The sequence below is a fragment of the Rana temporaria genome, chromosome 1 (assembly GCF_905171775.1).
Source record: "Rana temporaria chromosome 1, aRanTem1.1, whole genome shotgun sequence".
NCBI classification, from domain to species: domain Eukaryota; kingdom Metazoa; phylum Chordata; class Amphibia; order Anura; family Ranidae; genus Rana; species Rana temporaria.
Genome location: NC_053489.1, coordinates 246,360,925 through 246,386,715, shown reverse-complemented (window position 1 = coordinate 246,386,715; position 25,791 = coordinate 246,360,925). Strand labels below are relative to the sequence as shown.

Below are 25,791 nucleotides of genomic sequence, written 5' to 3'. Positions count from 1 at the left end.
GGCTTCCGACGGTCGCATACATCGCGTCACGATTTTCCGAAAGTCGGTGCGCAGGCGCCATATAGAGCCGCACCGACGTTCGGCTTCTTTCGGCTACTCGTGACACGATATATGCGACCGTCGGAAGCCTGTCAATCAAATAGGAACGCCCAGTCCCGAAGACCATACCCGGAAGTGGCGTAGAAGATCACTCTCTAAAACGGTAAGTACTGCTTTGATTTTAAAAAACTACCCGATTCCCCTTGACAAAATGAGCATCAATCTAATGTTCAAAAAAATTTTTTTCGGGTGAACTCCCGCTTTAAATACCTTTTTAGTAGTCAGGAATTTGATTTTAAATGGATATAAATTTTGTAGACTTTAAATGATAACTTATACTGTATAATACTGTTGTATCTGTACAAAAACCTCCCAGACAACTAATTCTAGTATAAGCAAAATAATTTGATTACTACAGTTATGCAGTAACCTAAGTAAGGCTTTACGAATACAAATTATTTGTTGCACTTACAATTCTATGAAACATAAAATCACAACTTAAAACGCGAATGCTAGCCATTTAGGGACCGTTACATTACTCTGTGATAGCATCTGGCTCACTGGCAGTATATTGTGAGCGAGTCCTGCTGATTACCACGGATGAAGACAACCGGAGGGCTTATGTCACGAGATAACATCTCTAGCCATGCCATATATAGGGAACTCGGACAAGCCATTTTGCTTGCAATTGGAAGACTTCTGCAAATAGAATCAGAAGATGTATGGTTATGATATGTAATGTGTACACATAATATACATTTAAGATCTTTTATAAGAAAAAATGTCAAAAGGTTTTTATATTGCTATTCAAATGCTTATGACTTATGATAAAAGGGCAAAACGGCAATTTGGGCCCTGTTGCAGGGTTTAAATCTTCTCCCTGAATGAATGAATGACTCCAAGAATCCGAGTTCACTTTGAAGGTGGAGGTGAACCGTAAAAGGCAAACAGGCTGTTCTCTTTGCAAAGTGAAAATTCCTTTGCAAAGCAAACAGTCTATTTGCCTTCAGTCAACCAACCCCCTATAGTTAGGTTAAGCTTAAGGGCAACTTAATAGCCTAGGCTAAGGATTGGGGTTAGGTTTAATGTGAGAGCTTGTGTAGAAGCGTGCTTGAGTGTAATGCTGTGTACACACGATCATTTTTCGGCTTGTAAAAAATGAATTTTTTTAATAATGTAATTTAAAATGATCGTGTGTGGGCTTCACATCATTTTTCGGGTTCTGAAAAACGACAAAAAAAAATTCGAACATGCTGCATTTTTTAACGACGTTTTAAACAATGTCATTTTTCGGGTTGTAAAAAATGATCGTGTGTGGGCTAAAACGACGTGAAAAACCTGCGCATGCTCAGAAGCAAGTTATGAGACGGGAGCGCTCGTTCTGGTAAAAATAGCGTTCGGAATGGAGTAAGCACATTCATCACGCTGTAACGGACAGAAAAGCGCGAATCGTCTTTTACTAACACGGAATCAGCTAAAGCAGCCCAAAGGGTGGCACCATCCACATGGAACTTCCCCTTTATAGTGCCGTCGTACGTGTTGTACGTCACCGTGCTTTGCTAGAGCATTTTTTTTAACGATCGCGTGTGGGCAACGTCGTTTTAATGATAAAGTTGGAAAAAATCGTTTTTTCTAGAGGCTGAAAAACGTTGTTCTTTACAATCTGAAAAATGATCGTGTGTACGCGGCATGAGAGTCAGATAGCCAGTAGGCATAGTTCAGAGGACTGTGCAGATGCCAACAGTTTGTTTTGAACTTGTGATCAGTGTTGAAAGTCCCTCAACAAAAAATACAGTGCTGCCTAAATAGTGGAAAAAAATCTTGTCTATGGCTTATCTAAAATGCTGTGTTTTTTGCGAGTTTGTCATTTGGCAGAATGTCAGAATCCCAGGCATTACGGTATATTGCCTGTTTGAAAACATTTTGTTTGATCTTCGTCATACATGAGTATAATACTGGCATAGCAAAGATATTTTAATAGGCATACCATGTTAGATTAAGTATTTATGTTAGCAGAATAAATTTGATACCAATAGAGTACTTACATTGCAATAAGAGCAGCATCTTGGGAGTTCTCCTGGAGGATCTCATTTACTTTCACATATCGTTCAGACTGAGAAATAGACATACAAAAATGAAGATAAGAAACTAATTGTGCAGTTAATGATATCAATCTTCAACTGCTCAACTGCTTAAAGTTTATCGATAGCCAAAACCTTTTTACCCCGCCAACGTATTTTTTTTGTCGTTTTTGTTCCTGTGAGAAATTTACCTTCATGACCTTTCCGAGAGGCAACAGGAAGTTTGAGGAATTCTTCTAACATGGGGGAAATTCACAGATGTCCCCATTGGAAAATATCCACTTACCCTTTGTTTTGGGGACAACTCTAAACTATTGGTTCCCTCCCCTCCCCCAACTTTCTGTTTTAGCGACAATAGATTTGGGACAGAGTCGTGATCCATCCATGACACAGCAATGAAACTTGACAGAGGTCTAACCCCTCCCCACACCATATAAAAAATAAAAAAAAAGATATACAGTTTAGGGCCATTCTGATTGTAGCTGATCTTTTGTACAATATTCTACAGACAGTGGGAGGTGGCTATTCATTTCTTACCAAAATAAATATGGTGATCTCATGTTCCAAAATTGCTAGGTGCCTGACTGTCATTTTGATTATTTGGCATTAGTACTTTCTGAGTTGCTATACTAGAACAGTTGTGAAGATCTGCAGTTTAGCCCTAACTTGCTGTATTTTTGTCCAAGGACATTGAGTATGAAGATTGCCATTGCTGATCTTTTTTTTTTTTTAAATGGGCGCTGTTCAATAAACAAGAAAAGCTGCTGTGGCCCTTATTTGCTGGTTTCTTGGCTTTGTAGCTCGAAAATGCTCAAAAAAGCAAAATCCCATTAATTTCCAATGGCCCCTGTTCACTCTCAGGCCCCGTACACATGTCCGAGGAACTCGACATGCCAAACACATCGAGTTCCTCGTCGAGTTCTGTGTTGAAGCCGCCGAGGATCTCGGCGGGCCAACTTTCCTCATTGAACAACGAGGAAATAGAGAACATGTTCTCTATTTGGCCCGACGAGTTCCTCGTCGGCTTCCTCGGTGAAAACTGTACACACGACCGAGTTTTTCGGCAGAATCCAGCTCCGATCGAATTTCTGGCTGAATTCTGCCGAGAAACTCGGTCGTGTGTACTGGGCCTCATATGTGAACAGGGGCCACTGAAATGAATGGGAATTTGCTTGTTGAGCGTCTTCAAGCTTCGAGCTACAAACCGTTAAGGTGTGAATGCAGTATTAAAGTGTAACTAAAGGCAAAAGTAGATGGATTAGAACACCTGTCAGTTTCTACTGCTGTCTGCTGCAAACTGCGTCCCTGTTAGGGTAGATTCGCCCTCTCTATTTGTCCTGTTTACCATTAATATTAAAAGTGAAAGTAAAAGAAAATCCCACATTTTGGGTTATTCCCAGAAAAGTAATAGAAGGGAAATCTTCCAATGCGACACTAGTTCTGGTGACCTGGGGGTCCTCAAGAAATTTCCTTTATTTGAGGGGATTTCCTTTCACTTCCTGTTTTGGCTATAGGACAGGAAATTAAGGGAAATTTCCGCAATGGGACACAGATGGCGAAAAAATAAACCAGACAGGGGTTCTAACCGTCCCCTGCTTTATCTATAAAAAACAAAACAGTTTTATCCATAGTCCTACTTTAACTTCAACAATTTGAGTCACTATCCTGGTACAAGCATACAGATCTGGCCTTTCTGATCTGGATGCTTGTTTCTGGTTATTGACTCAATGTGTACTGAAGCCAGAGACAGCAAGGCAACTAGTATTCTTATAAAGGGGCCAGTGATGGGCGCACTGGTATTTTGTCTCAGTACTAGTTCCCTTTAAGATACCTACAGGGAGCAGATGGGGCTATCACAAAAATGAAATCATGTTTAGTTAGCTTGACATACACACGTTACCATCACATTGGCTGTAATTACAAAGGACTTGTTTAGAAGATTATGAAAATCAGCTTTACAATTTGGCCTCTAAACGTGTTACAAACCCATATAATCTGCTCAGCTTTTAAACTGTTATTTAAAATCATTGCCAGTGAAGAATATGTTTGTGGGAAGCATTTAATTATTGTGCACCTCACTAAGCATCCATGTGTATTTTCTATTTTACATACCTACTGTTTGACTAAGGAAAAATTATCTAATATAAAATATATGTCACAAAGTGAAAGAAAAGAGTAGACGAGAAATTTAATTTCAGGAATCTGTTAGACAACCTGGTAAAATGTAATAGTTTTACCTTAGTTGCAAAGTGTTCAAGGTCCGTTTTACGTATTCCCCATTGTGGTATCTGCAAGTCCTCCACTCTCTGCTCCTCAATACAGTATGGAGCAACTAGCTCTTCAAACAACTGCATGCTGTGAAAACAGAAGGAAAATTACATTGTTATGGTTGCAGATGAGAAAGCTACACAACACAGTCCTACTAACACATTGTTGTTGGGTTTTGAATATTAAAGGCTCATTCACACTATGTGCGGTGACTGGTGTTTTTCCACTCTGTGCAAACATAGGCCATCACAAAGGCACATAGAAAATAATTGTTCTCTACGTGCCCTATTCACACCACACTGCTGGTGTGATGTTCAATGTAGAAAAATGCAGCATATCTGGAATAGCGGTGGTTTCCATCTTCCATTAGGTATGGTATATGCATTGTCACATTTGTTCAAGCTGGCCCAATGTAGCTATGTAAAAATATCCATACCTGGAATTTTATTTGAACAGATCTAGTAATGTTTTTACTGTGGACGCAATATTGATTTATTGAGGAAACACACATGTGACTATTGAAAATGGGGAGGGTAGTGCTGCGCTAATCAGTGGTGAATGGATAAGTGAATAAACAGGTGGGGGAGGGGAATGAAAGTAGGTGTAATTGAAATGAGGAGCAATATAGCCCAAATGGCATCAGCATAAAAATAAATATAAATGATCAGTGAACAATAACAGTAATGGTGCAAATCATATAACTACACAGGTTCCTCTTAATGTGATGAAATACACTATAAGTAATGGTGCAAACAATTTTTTCAGGTAACTGTGCTAAGTGGCACTCCTATATTGGTGATAAACAGTCCATCAACAGAGTTTGAAAAATATTAGCAAAAAATATAAGTAAAATTTCAAAAGTCCAAGAAAGCAAAAGTGCAAGTGTAGGTCCGCAATATGGAGTGAGAGGAAAATGGGTATCCAGTGATCCTTTTAGGGTAAGTAAGGATGTCCCCTTACCTTACTGCTGTAAGGTAACAGCATATAGATCCAACCACATTAGATGGTTCACTCGATGGGCTCTGATCCAACAACGGCAGGTCCTCCTTGGGGTTCTCGTCCCAGATTGGTCAGTTTCTCGCCCCAAAGAAATAAAGCATCGATGGTGTGATACCGTTTTAAAAATTTTAATTCTCAAAGAAAATAGACAGGGGTACTCACATAATCCAAAATACAATTGAGCATGTAAAAAAGAGGGGCAATCTGTCGCCAACGTCACCTCCGATACCTCTCAGTGGACTCATGCGCATTCGTCACTATCATGTGACTTCCTGAGGAAGTCACATGATAGTGACGAATGCGCATGAGTCCACTGAGAGGTATCGGAGGTGACGTTGGCGACAGATTGCCCCTCTTTTTTACATGCTCAATTGTATTTTGGATTATGTGAGTACCCCTGTCTATTTTCTTTGAGAATTAAAATTTTTAAAATGGTATCACACCATCGATGCTTTATTTCTTTGGGGCGAGAAACTGACCAATCTGGGACGAGAACCCCAAGGAGGACCTGCCGTTGTTGGATCAGAGCCCATCGAGTGAACCATCTAATGTGGTTGGATCTATATGCTGTTACCTTACAGCAGTAAGGTAAGGGGACATCCTTACTTACCCTAAAAGGATCACTGGATACCCATTTTCCTCTCACTCCATATTGCGGACCTACACTTGCACTTTTGCTTTCTTGGACTTTTGAAATTTTACTTATATTTTTTGCTAATATTTTTCAAACTCTGTTGATGGACTGTTTATCACCAATATAGGAGTGTCACTTAGCACAGTTACCTGAAAAAATTTTTTGCACCATTACTTATAGTGTATTTCATCACATTAAGAGGAACCTGTGTAGTTATATGATTTGCACCATTACTGTTATTGTTCACTGATCATTTATATTTATTTTTATGCTGATGCCATTTGGGCTATATTGCTCCTCATTTCAATTACACCTACTTTCATTCCCCTCCCCCACCTGTTTATTCACTTATCCATTCACCACTGATTAGCGCAGCACTACCCTCCCCATTTTCAATTGCTTATGGTTTGATACACCTTCCAGTGCCGCAGCTGTACCTCCACTTCTCATCACTTTCATTTCCCCTCCCCCTTTCTTCCCCTCTCTGTTTCCCCTCCTTTGATAAGCGCGGTAATATCCATTTTTCCACACATGTGACTATCCCTTCCAATGAACCACACTGACTTGCAAACTTCAGTAAAGAGCTTTATTTGTAACATCTCAAGAGAGTTATACATAACTAAATCTGATCATTTGTTTACACAGTTTTAGTACAAGGAGGCTAACTTGGATTGGGATCAGTCTTTATGAGCGGCCTTTCTGTCATACAAGGGACATAAAGCGGAGCTCCAGGCTCCTTCAGAAAATAAAAAGTCAGCAGCTACATATACAGTAGTTGCTGACTTTTAATTTTAGGACACGTACCTGTCCACAAATCTAGCAGTGTCTTCACCCAAGTCGATTTTTCGATCTGGACTTAGGTGCTGCCATCGCCATCTTGGGTAAGGGAACTTACAGTGAAGACTTTTGTTCCCTACTGTGCTTGCGCAAAGTGCTCTACGCTTTGTGAATTGCCTGGCAGCGGGGGGAAGGAGGCAGGGGGCCGAACTTAAAATATCATCAACTAACATCACAATGAGTTCCAAAACTTACTTTTTGGGATGTGGTTTTTGGTCTATGTCGGTCAGCACAATAACATCATGGAATCCCAGCCTGAACTTGTTTAGTAGAGTCTGCATTCTATAAAGTGAGATAGGAAGGATATATATTTATAGAGCATAAAACGGGGTTGTGTTCATAGGGTTGTTGACTGTAATATTCTTTGGATAAAATGATGACTATTATCTGTTACTTACTCTTTTCTTTCTTCTTCTGCATTCACCTGGGTTCCTCTGATGTAGACTCGTACTTTACACTGGCCCCAACGCTTTCTGCGAGTCAGCAAGTATGGGATAAGCAGGGTGAGACCTTCAGGGGAAAAACAATACTTGGTTAGTTTAAAATAGTTGAAGGGCTCACAGCACTAACTTTTGGCAAACAATTCTAGGCAGGCAGCTCCATCTGTTGAGGAACCTGGGAGATAACACTCAGAGCTGCCTCCCTTTTGCACCAATTGAAAAAGTTTTTTTTTTTCAGGGCCCTTTCACACGTACACGTACGGACCGTATGTCCGCATTTTCATCCGTCCGTTTGCGGATGAAAACGGGACATACATGGGTCCCTATGTGATTATGGGTGTCAGCGGATGAACATCCGCTGACACCCGTAATTTGTCCGCCTCCGCAAAGATCCGCATTTGCAGACTAAAGAAATCCTATTTTTCTTCCGTCTGCCGGATCGGATAAAAACGGACATACAGTCCGTGTTCGTCCGATCCCCCATAGGGGAGAGCGGAGGAAACACAGGGCGGTCCCTGCACAGTGTGCGGGGACCGCCCTGTCAGCTGCCAGCTCAGCGGGGATTTTACGGAGGATCCCCGCTGAGCTTTGCGGACACACGGAGCGGATCATTACTGATCCGCTCCGTGTGAAAGGGCCCTAACAATATAGGATGTATAATCTAAAAAATAAAAAAAATGGACCTGCCTCCTTTTTGCTGCAAACCCTATTATTGATTTCCACAGGAATGGGCAAATTATTCCTTGACCAAATAGGATAATTTGCTATAGCAAATGTATTCAATTGTTTCTTATTACGAGAACAGAGTTATTAGGTCATGAGTATACAGTGATCTGCTTACCTCCATCATCATACAGCCAGTATATGTGGATGCTTTTCTTTCCCTTACGACCCTGGAATTCTGTATTTGTTTGATTCAAGTTCTCTGACACTATGCAAGGGGGTTCTGGGGGGAAAAAAAGCATACAGCATTGGCTTAGTTTTAATAACATATTATCAGGAACACTATATCATGGCAAGTTATCATTTTACTATAATTTTATCATATCATTTTTATTGTGTGAGAAATACAGGGTTCGACCAGTTTATGAAAATGAAAAAAGTCCTCTTGCCCATGGCAAGTGTTTAGCTCAGGATTGAGCAGGAATTGACTAGCTTATAATGAGATCATGAAACATGTAACGTGGTTGGCTGCTATATCCATCTGTTACTTGATTGTGTGGATCAATCTCAAAATTCTCAATGTGTTTTATATGGTGTATTTAAAAAATTCTAACCTTTTTCTGCTTCCTTATCAGATGCTACCTCATTATCTGAGTCCTGGAAAGCCATGTTATCATCTGTGAATAAAATAAATAATTTAAAATTACATATTTATGGTATCAACTGCTCAGTCATGCACGTTACTGCCCACCATACACATTTCAAACTACAAATATGTTTAAATGCAAAGAACTATACCCCTTACTAAAATAGGTGGTGATTTATCTTACAGAAGATGGTGCTCTGGGCTTCCTTCAGTGAAGGATACACAACCACATACCAGAGCACTGGTCATGTCACATGACCTGTGTTCCAACATTTGGTCATTTGGCTTTCACCAGAGACCAAAGCACCATTCCTATAAGGAAGGTATAGCAAGTATCAGAACCCCTCTTGGTTGATTTACTAAAGGCAAATAGACTGTCCATTTTGCAAGGGGAGTTGCACTTTGCAAGGGAAACTTCCCCGGATCTACTGACTTTCATTATCCAATCATGTAGAAGCAAAACTGCATTTTTTTCCCCTTGCATGTGATTGGGTATTCTTCGAAAAGTGAAACTTCACATCATCCACTAAACTCTGAGGAAAATTGCCAGGCAATGTGCATCTTTTGCAAAGTGAACATCCTATTTCCATTTAGTAAATGGACCCCTTAGCATTTGAAAATGTAACAGAACAGGATAGTGATGTTGGGGGGTGTGCGATTTGCTCAGGTCTGCTTTCCTGCAAGAGCAACATATCTTGTTATTATGCTGCCCCTACTCTACCCCTTGGCTTTGCTCCCTGAAATCAACCATACCACACATAGGCCCCATACACACCATAGAATCTATCCGCAGATAAATCCAATCAAATGGGTTTCTGCGGATAGATCCTATGGTGTGTACACTCCGTCGGATATCTATCCGCAGATAAATCTCCCCTGGAATGGATTTCCAGCAGATAAATATTTGTCGACATGCACAGAATATCTATCTGCTGGAATCCATTCCAACGGATGGATCCGCTCGTCTGTACAGACTTACCGGATCCATCCGTCCAAAGGGATTCCCCGCACGCGCCGTAATGAATAGACGCATGCGTGGAATTCCTTATATGACAGCGTCGCGCCCGTCGCCGCGTCATAATAGCGGCGACGGCGCGACACGTCATCGGCAGAGGATTTCAGCGCGGATTTCAATGCGATGGTGTGTACACGCCATCGCATTGAAATCCTCTGAAATCTTAGAGAGGATTTATCCGCGGATACGGTCCGCTGAACCGTATCTGCGGATAAATTCTATCGTGTGTATGGGGCCTCAGTCTTATTATAGGCTTAACTGTAAGTACAAGTGCTGTAACAGAGTTTCCTACCACTTTAAGGCTTCAAAACCACTTTAATTCACGTACTGCATGTTCATATGCTGCTTTTTTTTAAACAAACTGCCTTTCATCAAGATCTGCATTTTATATCACACTATTCAATTGTGGTACTATTAAAATTGATATACTCTTATTTAAAAAATAAGTTTGACAGATTGTAGGTTCTTCTGATTTTACATATTCATAACAAACCCTGTAGTAATAATAATGTGCATATATTTTCAGGAAATCTAAACATGAATTTGCATGTTTTCTTGGTGGTATACTTTTGTATCCAGATATATTTCTTAGTAGCAAATATATTTAGTGAAATGCATTGTAGTCAGGGCTTAAGTCCTGCGGGAACGCGTGGGAACGGAGTCCCAGCACTTTCTTCACAGCAGGAACGCAGTTCCCTTTGCAGGACTAGAGCAGCCGAGAGCAGCCGAGCCGCCCGAGCCAATCCTTCACTAAGCGGCGATGCCCAGCTCGAGTCACTGTCAGGGGCAGGCGAACCTTAGTAATCCTTTGTTACTGGACGCTTCCTGTATATGGATTCATCGGGTAGTGTGTGGGTATTCCGTCACTTCCTCGATGCCGCAATGTCTCCTGGGAGATTTTGTCATTGTTCCCAAAAGACATTGCGGAGGTCTGCGGCGAGTTATCGCGGGATTTGGAAAGAAATTGCTTAAAGTTCTTTCTAAATCCCACGATACCTCCGCAATGTCTCATGGGAACAATGACAAAAGCTCCCAGGAGACATTGCGGCATCGAGGAAGTGACGGAATACCCGCACACTACCCGATGAATCCATATACAGGAAGGCGGCCAGTAACATAAAGGATTACTAAGGTACAGTGGATCAAAACAAAAAACATGCAGTTTAGTAATTATGCATATGAGCGTATCATTTATTTCTTTTTTGGTGGGGGAGTGGATCTTGGGTGTGAGTTCCCACACTTTTTTCCCCAGAACTTGACCCCTGATTATAGTGTTACACTTACATTGTCCCTGCACTTTTTCTGACACATCCAGCCCATCCCTTAGGCGCAGAACACATACACCATACTGAGAGTCAAATGCATCACTGAAAAAAAAATAGGATAGCATTAGTTTTCTTGCTGCAAATACATAGTCCTATAAGACACTAACACATTAAAGTAACAGTAACTGACAAGAACTGCAAAGCAATTTTTTTTTGCAAAGCAGTAGAAAAACAAGTACAAAAAAAAAGGAAAATGCTTGTAGTGCCATCCGCACCAAAAGAACCAAAATTTAAAAAAAAAACTCTAAAGTACTGCAAGATACAGCATTGCATTCCTATAACAGAAAGCACTGATGGCTAAATGGGGCAAAAAGGAATACGTTAAATTACTTTGGTCACCGACCCATAAGCAGGGACTGAGCTTTTTGTTTTGGGGTTTTGTGCTGAAAGTGGTGTAAATAACTTTGGTAATAACAAGGGAATGTTGTATGTCTTTATTTAGTAAAAATAAATAAAAAATAAAACCTAGAAGAGTAAAATGAAAGTATAGTGCCTAATTAATATTTAGCTTTTGAAATAAAACTTACTGAATGACCCCAACGTATTCCTCCAAGCACTGCCCTGGCACTGTTTGCCAGTTACTCTTATAACCCAGCACCAAAGTGTTTGGCTTTAAACGACCCAGACCAGAAACCTGCATAGATAAAGAATTATTTTAGTAACACAAAGAGTAGGAAGGAAGGAGTGCACGGTATTTAGTATTTAAAAGTGGGTTAAAAGGTATGTAATGGTAATATCTAAAAGTACATCATGCAACGTGTTTCGGGGGAAAGGACTCCCCCTTCTTCAAAGCTGTTGCTGCAAGCTGTTTCAATGGGGAAAAAGTTCCTAAGCCGGTTAAATATTTGCAAGGTATCGGAGTGTATCCTGGCAGAATGACAGCTGTGGTTGCAGGTGCAGCATACTTTTCTAATGCCCGGTACACACCATCAGAAAATCGTACAAATAATACAGCTTTTGGAGTGATCATTAGTACAGAGCTTTCGAGAGCCGATCAGGACAGTTCATCTGATGTTATTTGATTGCACATGCACAATTTTTTTTTCGGATGATGCCAGATTGTACGATTTTCGTTTAGTCAGTACAGCTGTCGTTCGAAAATGCAGTACACATACATTACAACACATTACATCACTTCCGAATTTTTATTCCGTCATATGGACACTATTTATGGGTCTGATTATCCCATACGTTTCAATAGGGAATGAAAAAACAGACTCGGAGACAGCCTAAAAAAGATCAGATGTTGGTCAGAAGAAGCTGAAATGCAAGCAGGTATTAACGGAAGTAACTGTCAATAAATTGATAATAATGACTGCTTAAGCATGATTGAGATATATATATATATATATATATATATATATATATATATATATATATATATATATATATATATATATATATATATATATATATATATACACATACAATATTGTTGCACAGAGCAGGTAAGTATAACCTCTTTTTTTATTTGAATAAAAAAGGCTTTTGGTATCACTTTAAACGTATCCTCAACAGACATCTCTAGTATGTTACAATATTTGAGCATCATTTATAGAAGAGTTAAGGAAGATTCCAAATATCTGTACTGGACAGAGCAAGTTATATTCTTATTTGCAATGATTCTTTGTAGTAGATAACTTTTTATGATTTCTAAATGCATAATGTTATTGTTAATATACTGAACATATCAGTATACTGTATGTGAATTAAGCCGTTCCAAAGAACTCCACTGCCATCTTGTGTACATTATATGATATTGCATTTCCAAAAACAAAATTCAATGTAATTATGTTATTTATTGAAATTGTGTTTATCAAGTGGCAAGTAATGTGCAGTGTTTTATATCAAAAGGCAAAACTATTCTGAGCAATTGCTGTTGATCAGCATCAGGCATTATTATCATACATGGGAGGCATAGCTCCCAACTGTCCCTGATTTGGAGCAATGTCCCTCTTTCCTCCTCGTTTGTCCCTCATTTTGGTCTGATCTATATAGTTGTATATAAAATGTATTTTTTATCTTTCAAAAAGTGTTTCCCAGTGCTAATTCTTTCATTTAAAATCGCAATTGCTGCATTTGTAGATTTCAAAAGCCACTATAGGAATAGTAGTGATAAAAAAGCCCTTAACTAATCTTTTTTTTAGGTTAATTTTCCTTTAGGGGGCATGGCAGAGGGGCGTGTCCTATGCCTACATGCTTTTGCCAGTAGGTGTCCCTCATTCCCATCTTAACAAGTTGGGAGGTATGTGTGAGGTGTGCTGCAACGGAACATGTCTGTACCTGCATGAGACTTTTGGCTCCAATTCGAAAAGTGTTTTCACAAATTACACTGTAGAATGATCTGACTTTCCTGGCGTTCAACCATCGCAGATGTCCCTCTGAGTTTGGCACTTTATCGGTTTCCTGTAAGATGATAAATAGATAACTTATTTAACTTTATACAAGATGGGAGGAAAAATAGAGGACTAATTGGTAAACAGCCATAAATATCCAAATCAATATTTTTATTGGAAAAATATACATTTTGACCTTTTAGATTTTCCTAGGGATTATAGAATGGAGCTGCACATGTCCAGAACCATATTGGAAACAAGTATTTTAAATTCCATCTGCCGTATATAACCTTCTTTCTCTCAATATGGCAGTATTTTGAACTTAATGTTCATTGTTAATGAAAATTATACTCACAGTTGCAACATTGCCACAGATCATTAAACTTGTGTTCTTTGTCACAGAGCTGGAAAAGTCAACCAGTGCAGGGCGGAAGTTTGGAGGTCCAGTGAGTACAAGACATTGTGGCCTAAAGGTTAAATGATATAGCAAGGCTTAGTAGATTGACACAAAAACAATAACATATTTACAAATCATGATATATTACAATGAGGGTACCTAAAGTTCTTGACGTGGTCTTGCACTGCTGTGAGGCCTACACTGTAGGTCAGTGCCATATTGTAAGCTCCAGCCTGTACTGAGGATCCCCAGTTCACATCTATAAGTTAAAAAAAAGTGCTGGTAAATGCTAAGGAAGATCTTACCATACTTAGTAATTCTACTCTGCTTGCCCAAGAATCAAGATATAAAAGTTTACATTCTCACCTGGCTTCTTGTAGGTAACATATCCCAGAAGTATTACAATGATACCCACTGCAATGAGAGCAGCCCACCAAGTCAGAAGGAACATAATAATCACTGACACTATAGCACCAAAAAGGGATGTCCATTTATTGTAATATCGGAAAGATGGACGCCATCCTAGGGGAAAAGGAATAGAAAATGTCAAATATAATATAAAAAAAAACTATCACATAAAAGGGGCTTATTGAACAAGCTGATTTTAAGTGCACAGGTGTGGTAACCCAAAGCTGTCAGTTATATTTTAGATATCTTGTAACACTTGAAGAGACATTAGGCTCAACGTTGTAGTTCAAGGATTAGTACCTTGATCCTAGCCATATGATTGTCATCTTCAAATCTCACTGGACTCAACTGAAAGTAACTGCCATTTTCTTGCAGACCGCCCTAAAGCAGTTTTACTGCTACAGGGCAGCCGCTGTGCTTAGGATCACACACACACACACACACACACACATATATATATATATATATATGTGATCTGCACTTCCAGTTAGGGGGCGCAAATGTGCGCCGCCGGTGGCTCACTCCCACTGTGATCATACACAGCCATAGCTGATCTCTGGGTGCCACAATGTCTGCCAGCACCTGACGATTATCAGCCACAGAGGCAGGACTGCAATCTGCCTATGTAAACAAGGCAGATTGTCGTTCTGACAGGAGAGAAGGCATGGATCCTGTGTTCCTGCAAAACAGGGACTAGGATCCATATCTTCCCCTAGTAAAAACACATTCCACACTGTAGTAAAACACTGGCTAGGCACACACTTAATCCTTTGATCGCCCCTGATGTTAACCTCTTCCCAGCCTGTGTCATTAGAACAGTGACAGTGCATATCTTTAACAGTGATCACTGTATTAGTGTCACTGGTTCCCACAAAGTGTCAGTTAGTGTCAGAATGTCTGCCCCAATATCACAGTCCTGCTATAATGCCGCGTACACACGATCATTTTTCGGCATGAAAAAAACTTTGTTTTTTAAAAATGTAATTTTAAATGATCGTGTGTGGGCTTCACATAATTTTTCAGGTTCTGAAAAACGATAAAAAAAAAAATTCGAACATGCTGCATTTTTTAACGTTGTTTTAAACAATGTCGTTTTTCGGGTTGTAAAAAATGATTGTGTGTGGGCTAAAACGATGTTAAAGACCCGTGGATGCTCTGAAGCAAGTTATGAGACGGGAGCGCTCGTTCTGGTAAAACTACCGTTCATAATGGAGTAAGCACATTCATCACGCTGTAACAGACAGAAAAGCGCGAATCGTCTTTTACTAACACGGAATCAGCTAAAGCAGCCCAAAGGCGATTGGAACTTCCCCTTTATAGTGCCGTCGTACGTCACCGCGCTTTGCTAGAGCATTTTTTTAAAACGATGGTGTGTGGGCAACGTCGTTTTAATGATGAAGTTGGAAAAACATTGTTTTTTCTACATGCCGAAAAACTTTGTTTTTTTTTCATGCCGAAAAATGATCGTGTGTACGCGGCATCAGAACCGCTCCCATGGTATTTTGCTCAACATTGCTTTTTATTGTTTTTGTAGAGTCCAACAAAGCTGTTTAAGTTTCTGTGTTTGAATATGTGAAAAAAATAAATAAAAAACACAATGGCCCCAAAAAATCTTTGTATTTGCTATAGCTTGCAAATGGTGACCTTAATATTATTCAGATGAGAGAAGCCTTTAGTGAAACAGATTTAAAAAAAAACCAAGGCATTACCTGGTGAATTTGTGATGGATGCATGGAAACAGCTAAAGTTGATGAGTGCGTAAGAGCAGAGGAAGAAGTTTGAGATGATTGGAGCAATGGTATTTAACTCAGCTGTTGAGAGATGATAGACAAGAAGTTATGATTTGTTAAGTCTATTACAAATCCACAATTCTACATTTGTCACTGTATAGAAAGACCATTTGATATAGTACCGAAAGTTCTATAACTCGCAAAAAAAAAGATCTTTCTAGGATGGGTTGTAAAATGCACTTACCAATGAGGACAAACCCAATGGCAATGATGAAAGCCAAAATGTAGCCACGGATAGGTTCATTGTTCTTCCCATAACCTTTTCCAAAGAATCCAATTACAGGGTACAGCCTGTCTTTGCAGAGACACTGCAGAAAATTAAACCATGTTAAAGATAGTCATTTATTGAGAAATAAAAAACTTTAAATGAGATCCTTCAAAAACAGCATTTAAAGGAGTTCCTTCAAAGACAACAAAATTTAGGTGATTCATGATGCTCAATTTTGCTGTTGTATATATTCTTGATATATACTGTATACGAATAAATATGCATATTTACAATATATTTAGATTTCTTTGCTATAGCCTAATACAAAATATTGCTTATAAATAATTCTTCTATTCAACTTATAGCTTGCAGGTGGTGCACTTAAGTTCTATATACATTTTACTGCCATGCTGTAAATAGCATGCAATTCGGTGTTGTTCAGCTCCATTCACAACACACATAGAGCTTATTAGTCAGAGGTGGGATCCACCCTCCTTGGCTGTAACTAACATGGAATTATATGGATTCTCAGATAGATATCGTCTTTATTATATTTATAAGCTTGTAAAAATTAAAAAATTAAGTTGCACAAAATACATTATTGCTTTATTTAGAATATAGCTGCAACAACTATTTACAGTATAATATAAAATAAATGTGTTTAGATGCCCAGAATGTAGCACTTGCATCTTCACAGCTGTCTAAGGTCTGTTAAATAGAAGAGCTGCACAGTGTATCCTCTTACCTGGAAGACTTTAGGAGCTGACACCAGGCAAGCCAGAGCTGAGGATAGAGTGGCTGCAAAAATCCCTGCTGTGATCAATGGGCTGAATGCTGACACCATACTCATTGCCTGTAAAGGAGAAGAACAGTCACCACACAGAAGATACACTTAACACTTACTCTAGTGAAGCTATTGCTTAATAGCCTGTGACCCAAGACCTGCTTTGTGTGCCACTCAGGCTCTATTGGAGGGGTGCAAGTCTTATGACATCCACCGTTGGGGGTGCTGGTTTGGAAGGGAGCTTGTCCTGGCTCCTGCAAGGGCTCAGAGTGAAGAGAAAGTTTTCCTATGGCCTCACATTCATGACATCCCTGGGGTGTGTGTGGCAACCTCAGCCTGGACTCCGGCCAGGCCAAGCTTCCAATGCATTTCGCTCCACCCCACGAGCTTAGTCATAGCTAAGCTCCGAGGGGTGGAGTGGAACCCCACACACACACACCCCAGGGATGTCATTGATGTGCAGCCATAGGTAGACTTCCTCTTCACTCTGAGCTTCTGCTTATAGCCTCTTATATTAGATTTCATACCCAGTTTGACATGCCATTGTAGCCACCTAATCTGGGTGTGCTCAGTATGCAAACTCACTTCAGCTGCAGCTTGGAGCTCTGAAAAACTTTCCCTGTATCCCACAATATATTTTAAATCATATACCATATAGCCAAACAGGTACCAAGCCAGCTGCAAAGAGGAACATGCTTTGTATAAGGATTCCAAAACTCCAACCTGTAGCTGAAGTACCTATATAATAATAATTTCCCAATTAATGGAATGCAAAGGACGAAGAAGAGGAACATTGTGGTTCCTGCCTTCGTCTTATGTTATTACATTCAGTCGCCAATAGAGATTCATATGTTCCTTTATGTAATGACTGTATGACCATTTACCTATCTAATTAGGTAAACTACTTTCAACTTTAAGGCCAGTTCACACCAGACGCGGTTCCGTACAGTTTCGTGGGCATTTTTCCCACTAAAAATGCATGCACAGTGTTTTCCATGTATTCCAATTGCTCTCGTTGGCTCTAGTTCACACCATGCAGTCAGTTTGTGGTGCAGAAACTGACCGGAAACTGACTGCATAATGTGAACTAGAGCCATTGGAATACATGGAAAACACTGTGCATGCATTTTGTGCACAAAAAAAGCACACAGAACTGAACGGAACTGTGTCTGGTGTGAACTGGCCCTAAAGGTTAACCTAGATGTAGGATGCTCATGGACTTTAGCAGACAAGTGAGTGTCAATGAAGTAATATTATCCACCCCATTACCCTAGTTATAACAGATATATTTACATACCTGATAGTGATTTGACATTCCATAGTAGCAGCTTTCTGTCTCTTCACAGGAGGTAAAATTCCAACCAAACTGGCAGCTTAGTCCTTCACAGTCTGTCTCATTCATTGGGATGGTATCATTCAGATTGCCAGAGGCATCACGCAGGACACAAGAACCTACACAAAGGAAGAATAGCAGAAGAGATGATTTTAAAAAGCAACTGACTAAAGGAAAGAAAGTATCGCAATTTTTTAATTATCCAAAAACAACTCACCTATGGTAGCCGAAATAGCAAGATAGGAGATTGTGGTCCAGAATATGGCCATTAGTGTTCCTTTGGGAATGGCCACTGCTGGGTCCTAAAATGCATAAATAGTGACTTAACAAAATGCTATTACACATCAATAGTGGAAGGGAATTATTCTTGTTATAGATGTTATTGGGTCAACAATAGGACAGTGTGTGTAAGATCAACATTATCAAATATATGTAAAATATTACTATACCTTTAGGTCTCCTGAGATATTGGCTCCAGCTAAGATTCCGGTAGCAGATGGGAAGAAGATGGAAAACATGCCAAAGAATGTTCCAGTTTCCCCTCTCCAGTTAGGAACAATGTTTTCCAGGAATATTGATCCTGTGATTAAACAGAAACATGGTTGATTAATGTAATGGCATAGCTGTAATATGAAAAAAAAAAGGGCAATAACATGAATTTTTGGAAAGACCCACATATTCTCAAGAATACATCGGTGATTTGGTTACAATTTAACATTTTAATGCTCTCCTTGTTTTAATTATGTCATCTTTAAGACAATAGTGTATAAAGTAGTTTTGTACTGTAATATAAAGCTTTTTCCAATAATGGTTCACTAAAGATGCCCTTCCTTCTACAACCATGTCTCTTAGCAGCAGTGCACGTGGCCGATTGCCACTGCAACATATCCACTTGGATGTCAGTTAGCCTTTTAAAATGTATATAAAGGTAGTTGAATCAACAATCAAAGGTCTTGGTGCTCCAAATAACCCAGAACTAAGAACCTTATTTCCCTATCTCCCTAAAATGGCAATATTTTACTTGGGAAGCCACACAACTGTGAAGTACACCCTCCCGATTATGGCATGTATATTCTTACTAGTAATACATATACTTTTCACCCCTGCCCTATGACTGGCAGCAGCACCAGTCTAGAGGCAGGCAATGTACACTTCCCTTCACTAGAGGGGAATTGGACATATTTGTCCAGAAGAGAAAAAACACATTGAACCTATTTAGCCCCTGCTTGTCTGAGTGTGACCCAATGGGCGTAAGTAAAGCAACAAGCTATGGGCTTCTCTATTGTTAGGCCACTATGCATAAGGAAGTATGTATTATTTATATTCATTTTGTAATGTTAATATTAGAGTGGATAAAAACAAAAGCTTAGTTAGATCTATGTCCTATTTTGGCATTATTTGACCAAATAAGGGTTTATGGCAACATGCATCCTGGAGACTCAAAGTTTTTGTCAGTAGATGTAACAACAAATACTCACCTTGGTAGCTGAAGAAACCTTTGGATTGTTTTTCTTCACTAGGAGGTATGATTGTGCCCACCAGATAGCTTACAAATGATATCATGATGACGATAAAGAATATTACCTGTGCCTTTACAAAAAAATAAAGAAATATATTTAATGTGATATGAATCGATTGTCCCAAAATCAGGATAACAATAGAATGAAAGAGAACATATGCTTTTAGATATACCTTTGCCTCCCATTCCATTCCAGCTAATGATATGAAGAGAAGAACTGTCACAGTTATAACTCCAATGATCCTGATGTCATTGACTGGGTCAATAATTACAGCATTGTACTCCTAATTCAGAAAAAGTTTGAATTACATAAAATTTGTTCATGAGTAGATAATTATACAGACAATTATACAGACCTGTGTACTATAAAAAATATTGGTCTAAAATATGAGCAACAGTGTCTACAATCCATTGATTGTATTTATATGTACTTAAGCTAGCGCACTGCTAAATGTAACTGCTTCCCATTTGGCCTATTTCCAAATGATGGCCAAGCAGGAGCTCTCCCATCCTGGGTGGCTGACAGATCATGGTACCGGGCAAGTGCCAGTACCATGTGATCATTGTGATTGGTCACATGACAGGTGTACACAATGAATGGCTTTCATTCATAGGCTTTCCATGTGTACTATTGTGTTGCTCTTCGTGATTGGTCACAGTGATCACATGGCACAGACAGGACTAATCACAGTGCATCTGTACCATGTGATAGCTGTGGCCAATCACAACAGTATACAATGAATGAATTGATGCCATTCATAAAAAATTATTGCTTATAACAGTGGAAACATTTTTTTGATCACTGCCCCAGAGTAGTAAAATACTGGTCACAGTATTTAAAAAAAAAAAGGAAAAATACATTATTAAGAAAAAGAAAACAAATTGTTAAAACAAAAATATATATATATTTTTTTTAACAGACCATCACCAGTCATTTTTCCTGATCACTACCATACCAGCCATATTGTGACACTGACACTGTACTGCTCTGGTGACATTATGTTAAAAAACTAATTGTAATGTTTTTTTGTTTTTAGTTTCTTAATTTTTTAATTTGGATACAGTGTTGCATGAGTAATTGTTATTCAAAGTTTGACAACATTAACAGCTGAAAAATGGCCTGGGCTGGAAGGGGTTGAAAGTGTCCGGTATTGAAGTGGTTAAACTCAAACTAAATGATTGATGTTTATCACATAGGCTACACTTACTATGAGGAGGTCCCGAACAGTTTCTGAAAATCCTACTGTATGCATGGCAACAGCAACCGCATTAGCAAAGGCAAAGATGAGTCCAATGGAGCCTCCTAGTTCTGGGCCAAGGCTCCGAGAGATGAGGAAATAGGTTCCACCTACAAGTAAAAAAATAAAATAAAAATTACATTCTGGGGTATACTGGTCTGCAGAACAAATAATGATAGTTCACACCTTTATGTTTTCTTGCAAATTATTTATTGTACGAAATGAATAACCTAATTACACGCATAGAAACAAATCATATTATTTGTAACTGATGAGACTACCTAAAATTGTAATTATTAGCAGACTTTGAGAGATTAACTCACCTAATGACTCCCTAAAATATACGCATAGCTAAAACTTTGTTTAATGTTTTCGATAGTGTAGGGTTGTCTTAAAATCCATGTAATATTTTTTTTTGCTGAATTCCATTTCCTTCCTGTCCCTGAGATGCGACCAGAGGAGGAAGTTAAGGGAATTCTCTTTTTGGACAGTTGTTGCCACAACAATATTGTCCATCGGAATGTTTACCCTCACTTCTTGTTCTGTACAGCTCTAAAATGTTGGATCACATCCTATCACTGTCTATCTCTGTGAAAAAATGGCATCAGAACAATAAGAAAGGGTGGATCTAGCATAGACATGGACAGAAATAAAAATATGGATTTTCATTCTTCCCTACTTTATCCAACAATGAAAAAATGCTGGTTAAACATGCAATTTAAGCTTTTGGGGAATAGAATGGTGATATGTTTGTACTTAAGTTATGCGGTTATAAGTTACTGCATTCATTAGAATGGGGTTCTTTTCTTCTTGTTTGATTCCTAATTTTCATTATGTTATGTGGAATAAAATGCGCATCATGAAAAAAAACGAAGTTTTTCTAACTTCATCATAAAAAACTACGTTGCCCACACACCATCGTTTTCTGAAAATGCTCTAGCAAAGCATGGTTACTCTGTTCCATTCAAGCTCCCGTCTCATAACTTGCTTCTGAGCATGCGCGGGTTTAAAACGTTGTTTAAAACGTCCTTGTTAGCCCACACAGATCATTTTTTATGACGCAAAAAAAGACATTTTGAAGAACGACATAAAAAATTGAAGCATGTTCGAAATTTTTTGGGTCGTTTTTTAGAAGACAAAAAACCATGTGAAGCCCACACACGATCATTTTAAATTACGTTTTTAAAAACGTTGTTTTATTTCATCACAAAAAAACAACCGTGTGTACGCGGCATAAGGTGAACAGAGACAGATCTCTCTCTTAAGCCCTGTACACACAATTGGTTTGTCCGATGGACTGTTTTCATCGGACAAACCGATCGCGTGTGGGCCCCATTGGTTTGTTTTCCATCAGTGAAAAAAAAATAGAACATTTTTTAAATTTTTACCTATGGATAAAAAAACGATAGAAAAAAACGATTGTCTGTGTGGAAATCCATTGGCCAAAAATCCACGCATGCTCAGAATCAAGTCGACGCAAGCATTGAACTTAATTTTTTTCAGCACGTCGTAGTGTTTTACGTCACCGCGTTGTGGCACGGTCGGATTTTTGACTGATGGTGTGTAGGCAAAACTGATGAAAGTCAGCTTCATCGGATATCCGATGAAAAAATCCATCGAACTAGATTCCATCAGATATCCGATCGTGTGTACGAGGCTTTAGCGTCCTCTATACATATAAGAACCACCACCATCACAGCTTATATATCACTTTTTAATTAAACTCCCCTTTACATATCTGTTTTCCTAGCAATACATTGTTGCTGCAATTAGACTTTAATTGTGTTACATTAACATTTACAAATGGATTTTCAATAGTCTTTATTTATTCAACTTTGATAGTCCTTGGTTGACATTTTTCTATGTTTAAATAATGGGGAGAAAATGTTAAGCATAAGGACATATGGCACAGTGTATCGATAGGCCATTATTAGACCATAGTATATGTTGGTGCTATATAACTCCCGTACAGTATAATAATAGTAATAATAATAATTGTATATCTTAAATAATAGGACATTTATTTTTCCTTGTAGTGTTAGACCTACCTGACTGTACTTTTCCATTTGTGGAAATGGCCGAAATGGACAAGCCTGTGATAGATGTCACCAGCACAGACAACAAAATAATCACCCAAGTGAGTCCTAAAATAATACAAAATAATATTGCAAATTAAATATTTCCTCAGATCCCCATGAATGAATTATTACAAAGATTACTAGTGGTAACACTATTTGAAACAAATATGATAAAAGCTTTTAATAAATGGGTTTTCAAATGTTAAAGAGTTTGGTTGGTGTTTTCTTTTACATCCTCATGTTTTTATATGGAGCGACCACTGCTCTTGCACCTCATCTGTTTCACATGCAGACAACGCCTATCCTTTCACCCATTTAATTACAATACTGATGCACATAATTGTTCACCATAAAATCTGAAATATCAGATTTCATCTGTCCAGTTAGTGAAAACAACACTGAACTGGATATTGCAATTGCACTTGTATGGATTGGGTGGAGTCATTAAAGCGGTAGGTTCCCCTCAAAAAATGTTTTACTGAACAATTAGGCTGGAAATATAGGGTTATTTGTTTATTAAAATGTTCTAGATTTTTATTATGTACTTCATAATCTACTTAGAGTAAAAGGTAAAATGTGGGTAAACAAATGTCTGCTGCTAAAATTATGCTTGAAATGATGACTGTAAATGATATGTCCCACATAAAGTTTAAAGCGGTAGTTCCCCCTCAAAAAAAAATTTAAGATTAGATTCATGCTCATTTTGTCTAGGGGAATCGGCTAGTTTTTTTAAAAACGAAGCAGTACTTACCGTTTTAGAGAGTGATCTTCTCCGCCGCTTCCGGGTATGGTGTTCGGGACTTCTTGATTGACAGGCTTCCGACAGGCTTCTGACGGTCGCATCCATCGCGTCACGAGTAGCCGAAAGAAGCCGAACGTCGGTGCGGCTCTATACGGCCGCACCGACAAGAATGACCAAAAAGAGGAGCCAAATGAAAGTAGCCGAACGTCGATGCGCAGGCGCGCATCGACGTTCGGCTACTTTTGGAAAATCGAAAGCCTGTCGGAAGCCTGTCAATCAAGAAGGAACGCCCAGTGCCGAAGACCATACCCGGAAGCGGCGGAGAAGATCGCTCTCTAAAACGGTAAGTACTGCTTCGTTTTTAAAAAAACTGGCCGATTCCCCTAGACAAAATGAGCATGAATCTAATGTTAATTTTTTTTTTGAGGGGGAACTACCGCTTTAAACTTTATGTGGGACATATCATTTGCAGTCATCATTTCAAGCATAATTTTAGCAGCAGACATTTGTTTACCCACATTTTACCTTTTACTCTAAGTAGATTATGAAGTACATAATAAAAATCTAGAACATTTTAATAAACAAATAACCCTATATTGCCAGCCTAATTGTTCAGTAAATATACCATGATCTATATGTTAGACCAAATATTAAACATTTTGCTAGCATTATGTTTGATTATGAAATGTTATCCATACCTATTCCAGCCTGGGCTGTGATCCATGGTAACCGCAAGTATAAGATGACTCCCCAAATATTTAACATACATCGGATCTGTTGAGAGAATATAGAATAAGAATAGCATTAGGTAATGATTGTATTTTGATTGTAGTATATGCCACATAGTGTAAAAGTAGCATTGTTCAGAAATACTAGATAGTTTAGAGCTGATGCTTACCATGACACCTTTTATCCAGCCAAACCGAACGGGACCTTGGGGTTCTTTTTTCTTCCTAGCCATAGAAAAAAATGGGAATCTGTTTTTCTTTTCATTTGGCTCCTCTTTTTGGTCATTCTTGTCTTTGTCACCGTTTTCTAAATCTTGATCAAGAGGGATTGGATACATTATCTGCTCATCCTGTAAGATAAGGTTTGGAATGGATATTAGTTAACATGAATATTATTTGCATTTATAATATTGTCAGGGGAAAAAAGCAGTAGTATTATTTTGAACTGTGTTGTACTTACTATTATGGCATTTCTTAGAATATCCAAAGATGGACGGCTTCTCCTCAGTCTTCCAGGTGCTACTGAATTAGCATAGAACTCATGTCTGGGTGTGGCATCTAAGGTATTGTATGCCTTTTGCCTTCTAGAGACCACTTTACTACACAAAGGCAAATTTGCAGGATTGAGGCTGATTCCAGCTGCCAGAGAATTCCCTGGCTCTTTAGGGGTGCTGGTTCCTTCTGGTTCTGGGTTATCTTTGGAACAAGGAATCATCTGTAATCCTGTATTAAAAGCTTCAATTGATTGGTTAAGATGTTCAAGAGCTTCTTGTACATGTTCTTCTGGAACATCTAAAGCCAGACCATCAATGGTGGAGGTATATCCAGAGGAAAGCTCATCACTGCCAGATGAACACTCCAGGGACTCTAAACTCTCGGATTTGCCAGTAAGGGCTACTTTGTTTGACATATTTGGTAAATATGTACACTCATTTGTATTATTACTTTTCATTTCATTCATAGCGTCATGATCACGGAGATTGCCATTTGAACTCCAGCTGTTACAGCGGCCAGCCATATAGGCATTCTCAAGGGCAAACCTTCCGATGGAGAGTGGAGTGTCTTCAATGCAATCCATTAACTCTAGACAGTTGATCTGTTGAACCTGTGGATGGTAGTATCTGTAAGAGAGAACACACAATACACCTTAAGAGACAAATTTCAAAAACAAATCTAGTGAAATGAAACTTTAGCTCCTATTTACTTCTAACACCTTAAAATACTCTAAAACATGCTAACCCTCGTGAATGGTTAAATATATATAAATTACATTTACAAATTCT

General features: G+C 38.8%; 1 protein-coding gene across 1 annotated transcript; it reads right to left on the bottom strand.

Moving 5' to 3' along the window:
- Window positions 1-543: 543 nt before the first annotated feature.
- On the bottom strand, window positions 544-25,586 carry LOC120924882 (solute carrier family 12 member 3-like). Its single transcript, XM_040335860.1, has 27 exons — window positions 25,436-25,586; window positions 24,969-25,405; window positions 24,679-24,858; window positions 24,479-24,554; window positions 23,009-23,104; window positions 20,931-21,070; window positions 19,896-20,006; window positions 19,682-19,793; window positions 18,653-18,783; window positions 18,421-18,505; window positions 18,168-18,322; window positions 16,832-16,939; window positions 16,063-16,186; window positions 15,798-15,899; window positions 14,047-14,202; window positions 13,840-13,939; window positions 13,639-13,750; window positions 13,231-13,353; window positions 11,475-11,581; window positions 10,907-10,989; window positions 8,576-8,638; window positions 8,140-8,244; window positions 7,257-7,368; window positions 7,054-7,140; window positions 4,358-4,475; window positions 2,085-2,152; window positions 544-738 (listed from the first exon to the last, which is right to left on the bottom strand). Exons 1-27 carry the CDS (start codon window positions 25,584-25,586, stop codon window positions 597-599), a joined length of 3,384 nt encoding a protein of 1,127 aa, XP_040191794.1. The 3' UTR covers window positions 544-596.
- Between the last annotated feature and the right edge of the window lie 205 nt (window positions 25,587-25,791).